Raw genomic sequence first — 19740 nt, forward strand, 5'->3', positions numbered from 1 at the left:
GTTGAGACCAAGAGACTTTGTTTACATGGGTTATATCTACTGGTATTTACCACATTAGAAATAAAAACTGAGATATGTTTAAAATATTTTGCCATTAATTCATTTCAAAATAACAGTAAACTACTGTTCTAGGAAAGTTCTGCAAATTTTCCACCGGGTTCTGTGGCTCCCAGAGGAAGGGTTTTGGGAGGGGCTCATTTTGCTTTTTGGATGAGCTGTTTTGTTCGGTCCACAAATGAACTGATCAGAACTTTTGCCAAAGTTCCTTCCTTTGTGGTGGCTACATACAACTAAATTAATTCTTCTCATAAAGGTATGTTTCACCGTGAATGAGGTCTGACAGATGATGATGATGATGATGATGATGATGATAGTGGTGGTTATAGGTTTTAGAGAACATTCCATGTTTCAGGCACTGTGATTAGCATTTTACATATATTATCTCATTTAATCGTGAAACAATTCTTTGAGGCAAAGTTGAAATTTAATGAGGTTACATAATTTACCCAAAGTCATACAGCCAACAGATGGCAAAACTAGGGCTCAAACACGAGTCTGGTTCCAAATCTAGCCTTTAAATCCAGCGCTGACAACACCTCCTCCAGGAAGGCTGTTGTGAGCCTTCTGTCTCTTCTCCCTATCACTGCCCTGCAAAAAGTTAGGCCTTGGGTCCTCAGTGTTCCCGTAACACCCCGGGGGTATGGTCATCACACCGTTTTACGTTAAAGTTGATGTAATGGTCTCTCCTATTAGACTGTGGGCAGCTCCAGGAGACAGGAACCACGCCTTCCACTCAGGTATTTTCAGGGGCTAACAATGCCAGGTTCGTGGTAGGTGCTTGCGGAATGAGTGTGCGGATGAGTGAGGACTGTCAGCAGACACATCACTGTACGACACTTGGCAGAGTGGTCGGTCCTCTCTTTCCATGCTCTGCTCTCCTTCCCTAACAATGGCCCAGAGGCCAGACCTCCACTGTCTTAGAGGGCTTCTCAGTGTGGCTGTCACTGCGCCCAACAACTGGACTGAAAATGACAGTGGCACACAGATCACACACTGCACTCGTTTAGGGGCTCTCCCATCTCTAGTATAGCTAAGCCATTTAAATATGGGGCCTAACTGAGGTTTATCAGAAATAATCTGTTCCTTCCTAGTCAATCCCTTTTTGTACACAGGTCATGAGGGCAGAGACCCTTCATGTTCTGAGCCAGGGATGGATATTAGAGCATTCAGGTGTTATTAATAATAAATTGCAGAGGGCTACAATAATGGTAAAATTATTTAATAGCTAACATCTACTATTCCTGACGATGACACCATACATCACATTCTTCCATTGGATTAGAATTTGGACGAAAAAAGAGCTAAACATCATTATGGATCAGAATGAATAATTTGATTAAAAATATAATCAAAATATAATCAAAACAACTCGTGTCTTACTGTTTCAAGGACTGAAATGGTACATGTCAAAATAGATACTGGATTTTGATTTATGTACGTTAACGAGAAGTGCTCGTCTAACCTACATATCTTTAAAGCAACCCTCTTCTTTCTCACCAAGCAGAAGCGTTCCTGCAGCGTGCGTGGCGGTGAGCAGGGCTGTCACCCTAAGGGACATTTACAGATCGAGGCTTGAGAAAGGAATTGGAGGGAAGACATAGGACCTGCTGCTAAACTGAAACCTAAGGCTGGAGAAACAAGCTTTCGAACGATGAGGCGGCAGGTAGGCCGGGGCGAGGGCCCCACCCCGCTGCTGTCGCCTTGTTTATCACATCTCACTGGGGAAGTGCTCATCACCGTGGCAACCCTGAGGGCTGAGCAGCTGCTGTGCTCCGGCGAGTCCCTCGGTCACAGGACAGCGCAGGGCACGGGAACTGAGAGCTGCTGCAGGCGGAGCGCGCCCTAAGCCCTGGCCCAGGCCCTGTGACCTAATTGCCCGAGTGTCCAGGGGGCATAAGAGGCCAGGCAGCTGAGATCCGCCTTCTCAAGCCCACTGCTTTCCTCCCTTACCCAGAGGCCCGAGGAGAAACGTTATCTCGGACACCCGATACAGGGGCAGGGTGCCACTTAAAGAACTGCTCTGATCCCTGCACCCAGGGTTTCACCTGGGCTCCCCTCGGACCACCATGTGCACGGGGGTCGGGGGAGGGGAAAGGCGAGGACACGGGAACTGTGGGGCAGAGGCATTGCCCCCGGGACGGAGAGGGTCAGGAACCAAGGCCACTGACCTCAGGAAGCTGTGCGTCAAGCTCTGAACCCTCCCAAGGATTCCTGACCCATGCTCCTATCATATGCCGAAGCCTGTTGAGAAACAGTCACAAGTAGGACACTGGGAACAGTCAGCTCAAATTGCCTTTGCGGCTGAAGCCTTTACAAAAATCCTTTTTCCAAAGCACACTACACCTGTGGTCCATTTCACATAGACCTCAAACGTGGCAATCGCACACAAACCCTATATTTCACCACTCAAAGGGATCTCAGAGCCGACAATTTTGTTCAGCCAAAGGCATGATAAGTTACGTGGCTCGGTTATAATCGAGAACCCAGTATTTTCCCAAGCAGGGTCACTGACCACGTGGCGTATGCTTACATTCCAGCTGTCCTCGGCCCTGTCCTGGTGGCATTAAGTAAGTGGCTGTCGTCTGAAAGATGTCCACCTTCCCTCTCCCTTCCTATCTTCACAGCATGTAGAAGATAAACCAGATCTCAGGTGAATCCCTGCCCCCCTTGTGACAGGTGAGCGTCATGGTCCAGAAACAAGGGACAACTGTTACATATGTGTAGAAAAAAATCCTCTACCAAAGGGACCTCAGTAGACATGTGTGCTCAGGACTCTGGCTGCTTTTTGCTCCCGGCCCCAGAATGAACTCCGGAGCCTCATGTGCATGAATATGGGGCCATGATGGAGCCCGTGGCCCTGCCTTAAGTCCCCTCTGTCTGCCCGTCACCCCCATGCCCTCTGCCTGATGCTGCAGCAGCAACCTGCACCCCCCACTTTGGTGAGACACGGAGCTGCTCTGTGACAGGCGTGAGAATCACCCGCTGCTCACGAACCTCCGTATTTATTTTCTCTTCATCCTGAAGTGATTCAATGTTATCTGTCAATAGAGTTTATTCAGCTTCCAGTTCTTAGAAGCTGTGCCCCCAAAACTATTAAAATAAGAAGGAGAAAGGCAGCAATTCACCTCTTAAAGACCCCAACTACTGAGCAGCAGTCTGAATGACTAAGCATTCTGCTAGAGAGCTGTGCTTACAGTCTTTCATTTTTAGCAGGAAAAGAATTTGTTTCTCAAGACAGGGTTTGGGAGCAAACTAGTCCAATACTGCAGACTGCTGGCAGCAGTGACCCTCTCACCCGGCCACCTGGGCACTTACACACGAAGAACCAGGACGTCCTGGGTCCGAAGGAGGTGATGGCTGCGTAGCTAGTGATGTTCTCTCTTATTTTTGGAAAGGGGAGGAGAGATAGAGTCCACACTCACTACAACCCTCAAATTAGGCAAGTTTTCTCTGTACGTTTTTTAAAAACATTAAATATTTGGTCTGTCCCCACTGCTTGAGGGCATTAGGACAATCCCCATGTTTGCTGGAGGCAGTCCTGTCTGTCTGGAGAGGTGTGCTGGGGTGGTGGCCTCCTGGAGCTGCGCTGTCACAGACCTCCCTTCCACGTTTCTAATCCCCAAGGCTACCACCTCCCCTCTTTGTGGCCTGTGCACTAATGTGATGGGGACATGGGGCGGTAGAGGCTCTAGGGGCAACTGCCTGGCCCTCCTCAATACCCACTGACAATGAGTCCTCCTGCTGTGGGTCCCCCTGACAAGTAACTTGGTCACCACTCTAGTAGCTACTGTCCTTTTTCACTGAGTGGGTAAGAGATTAAGACAGCCAAGCCAATCAGGACAGCCAAACCCACGGTCCCCAGACGAGATCACAATTTCCCAGTGACTTAAACAGAATTATCAAGCACAGTTTAAACCTGACAAAACGTGTCTTCTGAAAGGGAGGGAAAGCTTTAGGGAAGGGTCGCACTAAGGCAGGGAGAGGCTGGGGTAGGTGGTCACTGGCAGGCATGCGGGGGTGGCCCAGAGGCTGCTGGCGGTGCTGGCAGGGCTAGGCGGTCACACGGAAGCGTGGAGGGATGCCGTTCCCATGCATGCAGGAAGATGCCAGCTGTCGGGGGCCGCGCCCTGGCCCTGGGCTGGAGATAGTACCTGCTGGAGGACCACACGGGGCAGATGCTCCCATCTCCACTGAAACCCTCCCCGTTCGCTGGGGCTGTGTCTTTGGACTGAAGTGCCCTCTGCCTGGGGGAGGCTGTGTTTGTCTCTGGATGCAGAGTATGGGAACAGCCTCCCAGGTTCGGGTCACAGTCTAACTCCTGGACACATACTCCAGCTTCTACCTGAGACCCATGTATTATTGACTTGCCAATCTCCCCAAATTCCATTCAATCTTGTTTACAGAAAGACCCCACAGAACTAATGAAGGAGACTTTAACTTAGTTCAACTAGCAAGAAGGGTTTACATTTGAATGATTAGGGCTGTACTTTTAAAATGGCCACCCCTCTGCCTGGCTGGGCATGGCTCAGCGGTTGAGCATCGACCTAGGAACTGAGAGATCGGGGTTCGATTCCCAGTCAGGGCACATGCCTGGGTTGTGGGCTCGATCCCCAGCTGTGGGTGTGCAGGAGGCAGCCAATCAATGACTCTCATCATTGATGTTTCTATTTCTCTCTCTCCCTGTCCCTTCCTGTCTCTGAAATCAATAAAGATATATATTAAAAAAAATTTTTTTTAAAATGGCCACCCCTCAAATGCAGTGGGGTCAGCCCCAGAGTGAAGTTTTTCATATATAGATTTTTTAAAAGCTACTTTATTCTATTAGGCAGGAGCAGAGGGTGAAATACACCACCTGACTAGTTACTTCCTGATCATGATATACATTTTTGAATGTCAGAAAATACAAAGTCAATAATAAAATGCCAGCCATAATGGAAAGAGGAAAATCTACTACCCTGAATCTATTCCTCAACATTATTTCACTGGAGGAGTGCGTATTTTCACCAATCTGTCTATTCTTTCCTCCTGGCTATGCGTTCACTAAGATCTGTGACACGAAAACCTGAGCCAGGAAACCAAGGCACATTCCCGACTTTAGCACAACCTTGGAGAGCAGAATAAAATGCCCACATGTATTTTCCTCCAAATGATGACTACTGGAGGACTCAGAGTGGGGGTGCCGAGGGTCCAGGAGGAGGGTGGGCAGGGGCATCGTGGAGACAGCCCTGGGCAGCTTCCCTCCGGAGCCAGGCCTGCCTGGGCTGCAACTCGGGGACAAGGGCACCTGACTGAGGCTTGCAGACAGGGCCAGCTTCCAGCAAACCATAAAGGCATGTGCGGAGCAGGAAAAGGTCCATCTTTACAGAAGAGGAAACTGAGGTCCAGGGAGACTGAATGAGCTGCCTGGGTTCCTCTGCAGAGCTGATCCAGGTTTCCTGACCTTTGAGAGAGCTGAGCTGTTTCTATGGAAAGTAGAAAATACAAGTCCTTTGTATTAATATTATAAACCCTCAAAAAAAAGAAGCCTCACTTTAATAAGGGCTGCTTGAAGATTTTAATGTAACCTGATTTTCCAAATATCAAACCTTTTTCATGTATGCAGGAGCCTGACATCGAAGGGCCCCTGGCAGTGGGGACCTTTTTTTTTTCTTTTCTGAACCCTAATGCAAGGATAATACCCAACATTTGTTTTCTGTTATGGACTTTTAAAAGAAAAATGAAGTCACAAGTAGGCTGAGCTAGATTTCAGAGGAAAAATCAACGCCCTGAGGGGTGTGTTTGCTACAGGCAGTTAAGGCTCAGATCTCAAATGCACCGGATCACCTGTATACATTTGCATTTTCAAGATGTGGGCCCTGGAACAGTGATTCCACAGAGTGGGAAAAATGATGAAATCAGGTTGGGAACACTGGGTCAAAGCTAAGAGAGCCTTGCACTTTTTAAACTGCAGGACTTCTCAGAACCTTTAATGTGCTAGTGTGAACTGTGGTCTAAGAAACAGTCTTTGGAAAATGTGATAAGTCACTAATGCCTTAAAGGAATACCACCTAAAACACCAGTCCTATACCCAGGGAACTGCTTTGTCTCCTTTAAATTTCGGCAGATGTAGTTTAAGTTTTACGATGTCTGTTTAGCTTATTTTAGGAAAATTAATGATTAGAACTGCTTTTCTATGTAGCAATAATGGCTGAACTGGAAAGGAATTTCAAGATTCAATTGGTTCCCTCTAACCCAAATTTACAGATGGCCACACTGGGGACACCAGTTGTCTCACACGTCTTATCAGCACCAGTGGGGCTGCTGACGTTCCACTGCGCACCCTTACTTGGGCATTTTCCCCGCAATGCCTTCTTCTGTAGTCCTTCCCAGGCAAGTACTGACTCCTCAGTATTTAAGTCCAAGCTGCGGCAGAAGCGTTAGAACCCCGGGAGAGATGACCCCGGTGGCGGAGTGGGCAAGCGGGTGGCAGCTGAATGTCCACACCATCTCAGCCATCAAACCCGGCAACCGCAACACACATTCCATGAGGGAGGGGAGCGTGATTCTGAGACCCTTGGAAAGGTTAATAGATCAGTGAACTACTTACTAACTGAAAAAAGGGAGGGAAAACCATGAAAGTATACTTCTGGAGAGTTGCCTTGGAACAACAAATTAAACCAAAAATTAAAACCAAGAAACAAAACATTTGAAAAATCAAAATTAAGGCAAAAAAAGCAAATAGAGTTCTAATAACCTTCCAACTGTAAGTCTGGCTGTCTGGAATCAGATTTCAGTTCAAGAATGACACATATTTTTCCACTAACAATTTTTTTTTTTTCCCAAGCCAAAGAAAGGCCAACTGGGCATTCCCCTCTCAGTGCTCGCCCAGCATGTGAAGGCTGCTCAATTCACGTGATGTGTTTTGTTTCCAGGGCAGGAAATTCCGGAGGGAAGGGGGAAATAATCGAACAAGCGGTTCTCAGGTCTTTCCACACGTTAACCCCGATCATAGTTCCAGGAGCTCGTGGGGTTGGGCTAGTTTTCATTTCTATGAAGTTAAAGGATTGGAGGGAGAAATTCATAAAACTTCAGGTCGTGGCTATCTGTCCCAACGAAAAGACTTGGGGTTCAAGTTTATAACAGTTTTAACCAGGAAATTCTACTCTAATCACTGACGTATGGTATGTCTTCCCCTTCTCTAACTAAATGTTGGATTTATGGGGGAAAGATTCCTGGGCCCTCCAGTCTCAGTTAAAACACCTGGTTACTGACTAGGTCCTCCCTAAGCGGGAAGGTGACTCAGCCTCACAAAAGCTGAACTGAGCACGGCTTGGGACACGGCTCAGCAGGAAGCCCAGTGGGTGCTCCTCACCCAACATCGTACTAATTAACCTGCTATAAAGTGCCTGGCTGGAGCAGCCAGGGCTTCAATTGTCCAGGATTAAAGGAACACAGGGTCCCTGGGATGCAATGGGATACATACTGGCAGGGCGTGGAGGTCGGTGGATTTGCTGCGCAAACAAGAGTGAACGGGGCAGTGGGAACATTATAAGGTATCTCGAACAGTAAGATCCTGTTCTGTGACCAAAAAGCTGGGCAAAAATCAATGTAAAGAACAATTTTTATGGAGAAACTGAAGTTGGCACTTGTTTTAAGGGGAAAAAAATCCATTTTAAGAAGGGGATTAAAAACAGCACAGGCATTGGTCAGGGCACATGCCCAGGTTTTGGGCTCAATCCCCAGCAGGGGGTGTGCAGGAGGCAGCAGATCAATGACTCACCGTTGATGTTTCTCTCTCTCCCTCTCCCTTTTTCTCTCTGAAATCAATAAAGATATATTTAAAAACAAACAAACACAGGCATTACCTTCACCTTCCAGTTCATACGGCTGGGGCTGCCATTTAAGCAAGGTTCGGAACACCAGGTATGCAGACAGGTAGAGCCTCATTTCTGTCCCGCGTGTGTGTGTGTGTGTGTGTGTGTGTGTGTGGGTGTGTGTGTGGGTGTGTGGGTGGGTGCACACGCGTAACAGCAGGCTAGCCCTCCGAAAGTTAAGCACATTAGAGAAAGTAATTTTTTCTGGTAATGGTTCCCCTTATGAGCTTCTGTTCAGCCTATAACTGCGCATTTGGAACAAAGATGAGCCCTTATAAATCATGGATATAGAGATTAAATTTTCTGGCAGTGCCAGTAAAGTGAGCATTAAATAAATGAGTGTAAGAAAACAAGGGTAGACTCTCCTGGTGAGATCCATATTTAGGTCCCACTTATGGACTTTACCAACCAGTATTTCATTTTAATACTTTGACAGCTTCCTGGACACCCTAAACCAGACTCGCAAATTTCCGTACTATTTAAAAGCAAGATTAGATTAAAATATGCTCAATTTTTCTGCATAGTTTCATGACATAAACCCTACATCTTCCCTCCTTGCAAATGGAAAATAATTCATAGTGTTGTTTTTCAAAATGCAGTGCATACCCCACGGGCCCTGGAATCATAACGGGGTATTTTATAAATGCAGATTCCTGGGCCCCACTTCAAGCCTACTGGATTATAAGCTCTGGAGTGGAGCCCAGGGGATCTTTCAAAGCTTTTCATGTGATCTTAACGCACAGTGAGATTTGAGAAACGCATATTTAAAGGGCCTGTGACCATTATCTTTGGAGAACTAGCTTGATTATTATGCACCTGTTGAATTAACTTCTAAGTTGAAAACCCAAAATATGTAGAATAAGTTATTTGCCAATTGTCCTAACTTGCTTTTTTAACGACTAGAACTTTAATGCCTTTATATCAATGCTGGGAAAGCAGAGAAGTCCCCGAGAGCTAGAAACAATATTCTAGAAAAGTTTCAATTTCTTCTGCTCAACACTTTTCACAGAGGAGCTGGGGCTTGGGCACCAATAGCTCCTTCTACCCCAAACGGCCTCTGGATTTTCACATTAGCCAGCCTTGCCTCCCAGATTAGCCTGATGGCGCTTCCTGTCCAGGTTACCAGTTAGGAAGATTATCAGAAAACGAAACACCGGGCAAACGAAGCGGATGTGAGGAGAAAGGAAAAGCCATAAACCACGTTTACACAGAGAGGGCTCCTGGCGGGGGCCGTGGGATGAACGAGCCGCTGGGGGCCACACAAAGGTATCGGGTTTGGGATGCGAATGAAGATGTGAAGACACAAACAGGTGGAGAGGAGACTCGGTTCTTGAAAGAGAAGAGGAGGAGGAGGAGGAGTCTGACACTAGAAACGTGAGAGAGAGAAAGGGTAAAAGCAAAAGGACTTTAGAAACACAAAGAGGAAAAACCAGCGTTTAATATACTCACACGGGCTGCAAAGAAAGTGAGGTCACGTAACAATCACCCCTCGACCCGACCATGGGAAACCAGCGGCGGTTTTCCCGCGGTTATTTCACCGTCCGCTGCGACAGCACGGGACGGACGTGACTCGGGTTTACCTGGGCACCGGCTCAGCGACGCGAGGCACCGAGGACGGCGCATCTGTAACCTACGGCACCCAGGACGTTCTGGAGGAAACCACCTGCCTTCCAGCTGAGAGGGCTGGAGCGTGGCTTTCGCTAGATTTGTTTTGCTTTCCTAGGTGCAGACGCTGGGGCGCAGTGGCAGGTCACGGTCCCAGCGTCGTGACGGGAGCGCTAAGCTTTCTAACCCAGCCTGTGGGTGGGCGTGTGGGTGGGCACTGGGCAAGGAAGCGGGGACCGCCCCCTTCACGCCTCCCGGCTGGATGGACACAGCAGTGGGAAGACAACTGCAGCAGCAGCTACCCAAACAAACCACCCTTTCAGTGAAAAGAACTATTTTGCTTTGGATAGGTGTCCAGTTATATGAAAGATAAATCCCCTTCTCCGTGTCCTGTTTGGAGCCACAGGGAGAAAACACGTTTTTCATCTTCTTAGATAAGGAACCACCAACTTGTTCCAAAGAAAAGACAGTGATTCACAGCTTCAAGTTACCACTGTCACCCCAGTGGATTCCTCTTTTCCGATGGCTGGTGACCAAGGTGGGGGAAGGACAGCCAGAGGTGAAGTCAGAAGGGAAATCATGCTCCTTAATTGGGGCTTTATCAGTTTGTCACATCCATTTAATAAAACCAACGTCCACTCGATTAGCCGCAGTGGACTCGGCCAGTCCCCAGCTCCTAGATATGGGTTCCCCTTATCTAGGGGACAGTTTGGACAGTTTCAGAGGTGGGAAACCATACTCTAAGTAATTAACCACTTCCAAAATCAAGAACGCTGAGCCTGTACTGTGTAACGACCCAGGTGTATAAGAATGGTCATATTTTTTTAAAGGTTCTTATCTGTTTGATATTTATACTGAAATTTTAACAAGTGCAATATGTGTCTGGGACTTCCTTTAAAATACTCTACAGAAACTAAGTGTAGGACAGGAGAGACGGGTGAAAAGAGAAACTAATTGTTGAAGGCTGGCGGTAAATACATGGGGAGTCTTTAAATTATATCTGTAGTTTGGTGTGTTTAAATATTTTCCACAAGAGAAAATAAAAAATGGGAAATAAATTTTAGTTCTGGAAGAGAAAATCGAGGGATTTACGAGGGCCTGTGGTTCACAACAATGTCCATGTGCACAGTGGGTGACACAGAATCGGCAGGATCACGACGGTGGATGTTCACCGTGGCTTTGGCCACGTGTCCTTGCCGATGCCAACACTGCATGGCTTTGCTTGTGGCGGATGCCTGTGCCCTTTAAATTGGGAAATTTAGAAAAGCAGTGAGGCACTGGGTGTGGAGTGGACCAGTGCTGTTGACAAGCTGACTCCTGCCAGGTGGATTCTCTCAGATCGCAGCTGATCTCAGTCACTTCTGTTTTGATCTGGGACCATCTTTACCTCGGATAAGTTCCTTTTCTCTTTCTCTCTGTAGCCCAATTGCTTCCCTAAGTGAGCAGGCCCGCGGCGGGCATTCAAAATTAGCCAGCCTCCTTCAGTGCCACGTGAAGACGCCTGGCACGAGAAGGAAGCGGCTGAGCCGCGTAGCTGGGTGAGTCTGGAGCGTGAAGTTGTGGTGACGGGGTGCGCCTCCTGGAAGGAGAGGGCGGCTCTGGGGGGAGGTGCGGGTCTCCTGGATGTGCTGCGGGGTGGGACATGCCGGGTGCCAAAGAGCATACGCACCACGCTGCATTTTATGTCAGGGGACATGGGAAACGATATCTACGCTCACTCACATGAAGGAACCCTGGAAGGGTAAAGGAAAGCTAATAAAAATGGTCAACGTTAGGGAAAGAGAAGGTGGAGGGGCGAGGTGGGAGCCTGCCTTGCCTGTGAACCTTCTGAGTTAGAGTTAAAACCTGTGGATCATTCACAAGACAGGATTAAAGGCGGAGGGAATTTCTGTATATTTTGTGGGTCTGTCAAGTCCTCCAAGTTGCCACTGAAGAGTCGGTATCACTACTAGAATTGCTTGTTAGGAGTATCGGAAATGACAGAGACACATTTACTTGTCTGTACTTGGGCACATGTGGAAAGGCTAATGACAAAGAGGCATAAACATCTGCTCCGAGGCGGTAAGAGCTACAGGCCTCCATGTGGGGACAGCGGAATCGGACGCTCAGAGCCCATCTGCTTCCCTAGGGGTCTTTTGCTGGATGTATGCGTGTTCCTGTGTGCGACTGATTAGACATCAAAACCTGGGTTTCAGCAAGGTCTGAAATCTAAAGCGAGAGGGAGAAACAGGAAGCAGGGGGTAGCTGGGTGGAGACGGGGACAATCTCATTTTAGTTCAGATTTTAGGCTCTAAGAGCAAGGGGAAAAAATAGAAAGATCTCAGAGTCGTGTTGGGCATGGAACAGGCCTTCCCCCACCACGCACACACTCGAAAAGGACACCGGAGAAAATGCACCTCGGTTGAGAGTTTAACCAACTTGCGTGAGTTATTCCCCCAACTCCAGTCCCTGGCCTTCACCCCCCCATCACTCGGGAGACAGGCCTCACACTTTGGGTTGACACCATTCCGTCCCCTCCGGCTCCTGATTCTCACCTGTCTCCGGGTCGCTGAAGTCTGGCAAAGTAATTGTATTGAGCTGTCGTCGGTCAGCGATGGTTCTATCTAAGAGGCTGCTCCCGCGTCCAGAATCACTGCAAAACAACAGCTAGGAATGTCAGTCGTTTGAAGGGTGGGCGGGAGGAGACAGGATCAGCCAATACCGAGCCCTGAAATGCAGTTTTTGATGTCGGGTGCGTTGTTTCATGTTCTCTCCATCTATTACAAAGCACCCTGCTTTCCAGCTCGGCTGGGCTCGGGCTGGGAGCGCTTTCAGCAGTCAGTATCGCAAACACAGCTGACGCCACCCCCACAGGCCCTTGCTCATTGTAGCCTCTTCTTCTGACATTATAAAATATAAAAGTGAGCACTACGAGCCCACCCGCCTTATGGGGGAACCGACTGGCATGCCACGTCTCAGAGCTCATCACGCCTGTACACGCCCTCCTTGATGTGTCCATGAACTGGGGACACTCGACACCACAGCTTCTCCACCCTCGCTGCACAGGGACGTCACTGGGGACACTTCTAAAAACCACTGGTGCCCAGGGCCCACTGAAGAACAAAAAATCAGAATTTCTGGGGCAGTCCACATTTTTCAAAGCTCCCCAGAAGGTTTTCATGTACAGCTGGATTTGAGAACCCCTGGCCACCTACTCTTCAAAGGACGGTCATAGCCATGGCCTTCGCTTGTGTCCCAGAACGAGCCTTTAAGATAAATTGTGTGTCTGATACCCCTGTTTAGCAGATGAGGAAGAGGTGTGAGGTCACACAGTGAGCTGGGCGCCGGCCGAGCTGGAGCTTCAGCCCCCACCCAGAGCTCCTGGGCTGGAGAAGTGGCCTTGGAGGGGGCACAGGAGGGTCTGGGGGCCTGCTTCCTGCACGGACCCCCTTTCCAGCTTGCTCCTACGTGGGACACCCCATCAGGGGTAACCGGAATGAAACACAGCTAAGGGACGTCAATTATAGAGACTCTTGTTTTGTTCTTTTAAATTCTGAGAAGCTTGTGAGCAAAGACTATTGTATTCTTTTCTTTTCCTCTATCATAGTCCATCAAAGCTCCAAAAAGAAGCTCATCTGTCTCTTGAAGTTTGAGTCTTCAATGCTTTTCTTTGAATCCATTATTTTTATCAATCTGAGGGTTCTAAGAGCGATGTTTTTTGTTAAGAAGTTCAAATTCTACAATAAAGGAACACAATTTCCTTCCTCATTGCAGCTGCTGCTAAAAGTAGTGCAAACAAGATTTGGTATGAAACTTAATATGGTTTGTAGGCTGCAATTTCCGCATGCGGTGATGGAGTTAGAGAAATCCACAGGAAACAGGAGACCTGCTTCGGCACAGAGGACTCGGCAGCCTATACTTACTACATCACTGTGTACATGTTTTCCGGAAACTGCTCTGCTAGTTATTTCCACCACTAAGAAGCAATAAATGTCTCTGAGCAGAAGATAACATAAAAGTACACACAAATTTTCATCAATCACATTACTAACTAAATATTTCTAGCACTGGTCTATTTGTGTATGTGTTTTTAATGTAAACGTTATAAAAAATATTACAAAAAAATCTGAATATTGCGATGGCTCCCCACTTAGGAGTTTTTCAGATGTTATCTCACACACTTGTTCCTGCGATTCTACCCTTCTCATCAGTAAAATGGGTGTGACATAACCCGGCATATTCCCACTTTATGGGGCTACTTTCAAGATGAAATGAGAGCACGCTTGGTAAAGGAAAAGTTCCACTAAAATGGTTGTGAATTAGCATGATATGTGGCCTCCAAATTCCAAGTGAGGTTAGAGCAAAGCAATTGTCTTAAAAATACAACACAAAACGTTAAATGCTACTTATTAATAAATGATTGAAGTAAAATTAGGAAGAAAAAATTTTCTTCCCATCACATGGTTACTTGATGGAGATGGTCCAAGTGGCAGTGACAAGAGGGGAAAGAAGTGTTTAAGAATAAAATTTAAAAAATAAAAGAAGTTGGCCTTGGCTGGTGTGGCTCAGCTGGTTGAGCACCGTGCGGTGCACCAAAAGGTCACCAGTTTGATTCCAGTCGGGGCTCATACTCTTTCCCTCTCTCTTCCTCGCTCTCTAAAAAATCAATAAAAACATATTGAAAAAAAAAAAAAAAAAGGAAGTTGGTTGTCAACTGAGAGAGGCAGAATGCCTGGTGGAGGAGCTTCAACGTTAGACAGGCTGGGGTTTGACTCATAGCTCTACCACTTACTTCCCTGGGAAAACTTGGGCAAGTTATTTAGCCTCATTTAGCTTCAATTTTATCTTCTGTGAAATGGAAGCACAGTAGTTATCCTGCAAGGCTATCAACACGGGTTAAAGATCACATACGAACAGGCCAGCACTGCAGCACAGAGAAGGGAGCCCCCCCCAGCTGAAACGCTGTCACGTTCAGTCAGGGAGGCTGCTGGGCCTCCGCTCAGGCTCTGGCCAGAGGTCACACTGTCTTGAGTGGCCACGTGAAAATGCACAAGCAGAGGGGGCCTTAGTGACGACTGAGAGAGAAGACAAAACACGAGACAGATTTCTACCCTAAATGCGAGCGAAACTGCAGGCCTAGGGAGAAAAATCCAGGCTTCTGAAATGACAGACACCTTGCCAAGTGTACGCTCGAGAGAATGCCACCACCATTCTGCTCACAGCAGGACACACATTCTCAGACCGCAGGTGTCTAAGGCGCGGTTCAGGGACCAGCTCAGAGACCTTCCTTCAAGCAAAAATAAAGAGAACGACCGAGTCCAGAGAACACGGAGCTGGGCCTGTTCTCAGCCTGGCCCGTTACCGCTCGTGTCGTCCTCTGTGTTCTGGACCCTGTGCCTGCCTCCGGATGGAGCTGGGAGGGGGTGGGAGCCATGGGGAGCCCTGGCAGGTGGAGCAGAGCCCCCCCTCCCCCAACCGGTCAGGCTCTAAAACAAGGGCACCCTGAGCCGGGAAGTCAGTGTAGACCTTCTCCAGGTATGCCTGCTGCTCAGTTTTTGTTTTGTTTTGTTTTAAAGCAGGGATACTTCTCACACACTCGTCCATGCGATCCTACCATTTTCTAAACCCCTGTGTGACCTGATTGTTGCTTCAAGGCTGCTAGACCCAGAGCTGCCCTTATCTGGAGAACTGCGAGTGTGCTGTCCCCGTCAGGACACAGGACACAGCCCTCCCCTCCTCATGCTCTATTCTTTTGCCAGGGTCACGTCTTCCCTGACCATTCGGGGAGGATGTCGAGAGACATTTATTTATATCCTAGAGAAAATACAGTTTAAAAAACACACACAAAGGAAGCTCCTTAACAAGGGGCTGCCTGATTACCACCCCGCCCCTCAAGGCTCTCGGAGTAGCTGGACTGAACGGTTCTGTGATGGGTCCCCCCACCCACCCGCCCACACCCCCTATCCAGGCTGCGCCCGGAACCCGGGTTCCTCCCAGCTCCAGCCCTGAAAGATCCTTCAGGAAACAGAGGAAGTAGGGACACAGCCCAGGCATTTGGTTAAGTATTTTTAAAAAGCTTTCCAATTCTGTTATTTTTTTTCTCCTCACATTCAATATTCTTGGTTGCTAAGTGGGAGGAATGTGGGGAGGTGGGAGAGGTGTGGAGAGCCGAGGGAAAACTGGCAACGTGAACGCTGGTGGATTTATTTTCTCGTTTCTAAAGGGGGAGCAGGCAAAGGAACGTGCTCTGGTCCGGAAGGAAGCAGCCAGCCTGGGGAGTATCTCCTGGTAGCTGGGCTGGTGGCAGAGTCTCCCCCAGACCTGCTGCTTCTGAGGCCAGGAGAGAGGGGCTTTAGGGAACACAAATGAGCATTTTCTATTTCTGCTTAAAGACTTAGAGAAGGGGAATTTTTTTAAAAACTGAAATGATCTTTATTTTCAGAACATACCCACAAAAGGGAGAATCTTCTCATCGACAGGGTGGCAGTGCACACTGGCTATGCTGCCAAGGGAACTCTCGCCTGATTCCTGCACCCCCACTCTGCGAGGGTCTCGTGGCTTCCAGAATAAGCCCTTCCCTCCTCACTGCACTGCCCAGGGGTCTGTGGTCACGTCTGTTAATGTCAATTTGCAAGGACCCATCCCCTTGACAGGGCCCTGACTGTGACCTTTTTTTTTTTTCTTCACCACAGAAACTTTTGTAAACCAAAATCTAACATGAAACCCTGACTGCACTCTACTGCTCCCTACTGCCCATCGCACCTCTCCTCTCCCCAGGCCAGCAGCTAAGGACCACAGACCACGGCCACCAGCCACATGCCTGCCTCTTGGGAGGTCGAGCTGGGCAAGCCAAATCCTTAGTACACGTTTACCATTTAAATTTTATACACTTTTAGTCTCCTGACTTTTAAGACCATAATGTGGGCTATTCATCCATCTTGCTTACAAGCTTGAAAACTATTCTGAATGTATGAGCAGCTGTTTGAATTCACTGGAATCGTTACATCTCTGTTTATTACGTTGCTTCCTTGATAGGGCAGGGCGCGCTTAGTAACCTAAACACACAGCAGAAAAGCTGCCCAGGCTGGAAAATAGCGACAGCAGGTCATTGGGTGTCTTTCAGCCGCACGCCAGGGGTGGACAGTGCCCTGGTCCCTAGATTATCTGCCTCTGTGGGGTGGGCCCCTGAGACTGTCTCCCGACGAGGCTTTTGCACAGCTCTGCAGGGCAGTTAGCCTACAGCAAACTGACAGTGAGGCAAAGGAGCTTCATCTGGTTGAGATACAATCGATTTCCACCTTTTAGAAAAGATAACCTCAACAATATGTTTTATTGTCCTATAGGACACTCTTTTTGAATTTATTTGTAAATTCATTTCAGCATATCTATTTTTCAGTGTCTCCTTTGAACAGACCTTAACACTTTTCTGAGGTAAATAAAATCTTTATACATGCCTAATTTTTGTTTGAGTCATGATTTTAACTTTTTGAAAATAACACTTTACCATGCCGATAGCAACTTCTACTCTCCTTAGTGGGACGTGGCCTGTTCTCTGTGCAGATCTTTTAAATACTCCTGCAAGAATCCAATCTGGAATATATAACCAACTAGCCTACCCATAAATTATCAGATCATCATCAACTGTGAGCTGAGCCTAGTCGGTTATCGTGGCAGCAAAAGCAAAAGAAACCCATGATTTGGTGGCATCACCAGCCAGTGGGAGAAAATCCCCCTAAGATGGAGTATGGGAGGCTCCCCAGCTATTATCTGCTGTGTCTGAGGACCTGGAGGGGCGCAAGGGTGACAGAGTTAATGCCTGCTAAGTGCAATCAGAGGGCACTGAAAGGCAGGGACCCATGCAAAGACCACACAAAACAGGCACAGCTGGCCTCATACCTGGGATTGGTTAGGTTGTAGCAGGATTTCCAGATCTGTAACATGTGCTTGCAGGTGAGGAGCGCCTCATCCGGGCCCCGGCACAGTGACTCCAACTTCACTTTGGAAAACAGCAGTCTGGTGGGAGACAAAGGGGGAAGATGACACAGCTTACACCAGATGCAGTGGCCTGGCTTAGACTTGGAAGCTACTGTTCTCCTTCTAGACTGGGGTGTCCAAAGGCCTCACCCCACTAAGGGAAGCCATGGCAGCAGGGCTGAGGGTTCCAGAGCTCCCAGCTCAGCATGGGACTTCTCCTGAGTCTCACCACTAGGGCCAATGCAGCTACATGACCGTTTGTGGTAGGGTGAAATGCATCAGAGTGACTGATTTTATCCAGAACACAGGGATTTCATGAAGAGCATGCTTTTTTAGAACAAAACCAATTTATCTGCGAAACTTCAAAAATTCATTAAAAGCTAATCTTGATTTATCTACAAAATTACACAGAAAACAGGACTCAATTGATGTAAATATCTGCAAATAACCTTCCACAATGATCCTTATCACGTGAAGGTGGACAGATCTCACGAGCTTTGAAAAGCCAGAGCTGAAGGCACATGAGGAAAGGCATCTGGCCACCACCCTCCCCTCTCTGGTCTTCCCTATGCCTGCTATTTAGGGGCTAGAACTTCACCAACTCCCTCCTAACCACTATCTGTTCCCTATTTTGGTTACCACCAATGGCTTCACCCTCCATCCAGACCTTCTGAGCGATAAGCTTAGACCCTTCTCTCTTTCTTGGCCGCTCAGGGTTCTCCCATCCAGACATTCTAGTTAGGTCTCTCTGTGGACATCAGCTCTTGGTCCTGAGCTCTATCCCGTGAAAGCCCCAGCACAAGCCCAGATACCTTCCTGATAGTTTTTCTATTCCTTGACCTGCCCGGCTCTAAGAAACTGTATTATAAAGCTCTCCAAAAATAGCCCTGGCTGGTGTGGCTCGGTGGTTAGTGTTGGCCCTTGGACCAAAGGGTTGTGGGTTTGGTTCCCAGTCAAGGGCATGTACCTGGGTGGCAGGCGGGATCCCCGGCCCCAGTCAGGCTGCATGCAGGAGGCAACTAATGTATGTATCTCGCTCACATCAGTGTTTCTCTCTATCTCTCCCTCCCTCTCTCTCTCCTCCTCCCTCCCTCCCTCCCACTCTCTCTAAAAAAAATCAATGGAAAAAATATCCTCAGGTGAGGATTAAAAAAAAATCTCCAAAAATAATTTTCATTTCCAGCTCAAGAAACTACAATGAATGATTCCTTACTGTCTGTAATAATAAGTCAAAAGCCCTCCTTGGGTCCTTTAAGGCAGTGCTCCCACTGGTCACTCCCATGTCACCATCCCGGCCTGTGCATCCCGCCAGATGGACCCTTTACTCCTGCCAGCAGATTCACTGGCCAAAGGCCATGGTTCTGTCATAACTATGAATATATGTCATGTGCTCAGTCTTAATCTCTACTCATCCGCATCTCTCCACACTCTTCCTAAATTCACCTAAAGCCCCAGTTCATCAAGTAAGTCTTCCATTGATACCATCTTCACACCTCCATGGTCTCTACTCGGTGTGCATCAGATTAGCTGCTGTTTGTTGTTAATAACAAGAGGACAGAGAGGGAGGAGCTCCCGTCGTGAAGGCCTCCTGTGTGCCAGGCCCTGCATTCGGCCCTTTAACAATGATCAGTGTCGTCTTTGTAACACCCCTTCTCAGTGGCTGGTGTTTATCTCCCTTCAGTCAAAGAAGCCCAACCCCTCTCTCTGGCCCCACTTCCACAGTGCCTAGAACTGTGTTCAGGGGCCAATGGGCCCTAAATCGCACCTGCTCACCAACTACTTTCTCGATAAACCACAGAATACAAAGAAATACGTTTCTGGTGATATAAGTTAGACATAAAGGAGAATTCCTCAACCACGCATAGTGTGATGGCCTCATTTGAAGGCACGTTGAAGGAGGAAAGTCTCTTTTTCCTCTGTGGTCCCGAGATGGAAGGAGGGTGGTCCTAACCAATCACTGCCCAAGCTGAGGAATGAGTCAGCAACAACCACTCTCTCCAAAGGGAAGAGAGGACACTCAAGGGCATGCTGGGGGCTCCCAGGCGGGTTAGGGGGGCAGCCTGCTCAAGCCTGGGTTTGCAGAAGCCTGATGATGGGATGAAAAGCCAGGTAATGAGAGGGATGTGATCTCTGATCTACAAGCGGGTGGGCATAAAGAGAGAGCCCAGACATGAGACCAGGACTGGGCTTCTGCTCAAACACCTCTCAGGAAGTGGAAATTCCCTGAGGCCTTGACAGGACCACCTGCAACGGACAACAGCCACTCGGG

The 19740-nt window shown here is 48.1% G+C and overlaps 1 protein-coding gene across 3 annotated transcripts in view; it reads right to left on the bottom strand.

Moving 5' to 3' along the window:
* TTC7B (tetratricopeptide repeat domain 7B) overlaps positions 1-19740 on the bottom strand; it is a 186495-nt gene that overhangs the window by 34767 nt on the left and 131988 nt on the right. The window contains exons 16-19 of one of the 3 annotated variants that reach the window (XM_081136222.1): positions 17394-17510; positions 12053-12150; positions 9121-9279; positions 6647-6697 (exon numbers count right to left, since the gene is read on the bottom strand). In XM_081136222.1, coding sequence (XP_080992348.1) covers positions 6647-6697; positions 9121-9279; positions 12053-12150; positions 17394-17510 — 425 coding nt within the window. The remainder of the gene's footprint in view (positions 1-6646; positions 6698-9120; positions 9280-12052; positions 12151-17393; positions 17511-19740) is intronic. The other 2 variants (XM_081136223.1, XM_081136224.1) reach the window with 2 other exon arrangements.

This window comes from Miniopterus schreibersii, assembly GCF_964146895.1.
Source record: "Miniopterus schreibersii genome assembly, chromosome: 1".
Lineage (NCBI taxonomy): Eukaryota > Metazoa > Chordata > Mammalia > Chiroptera > Miniopteridae > Miniopterus > Miniopterus schreibersii.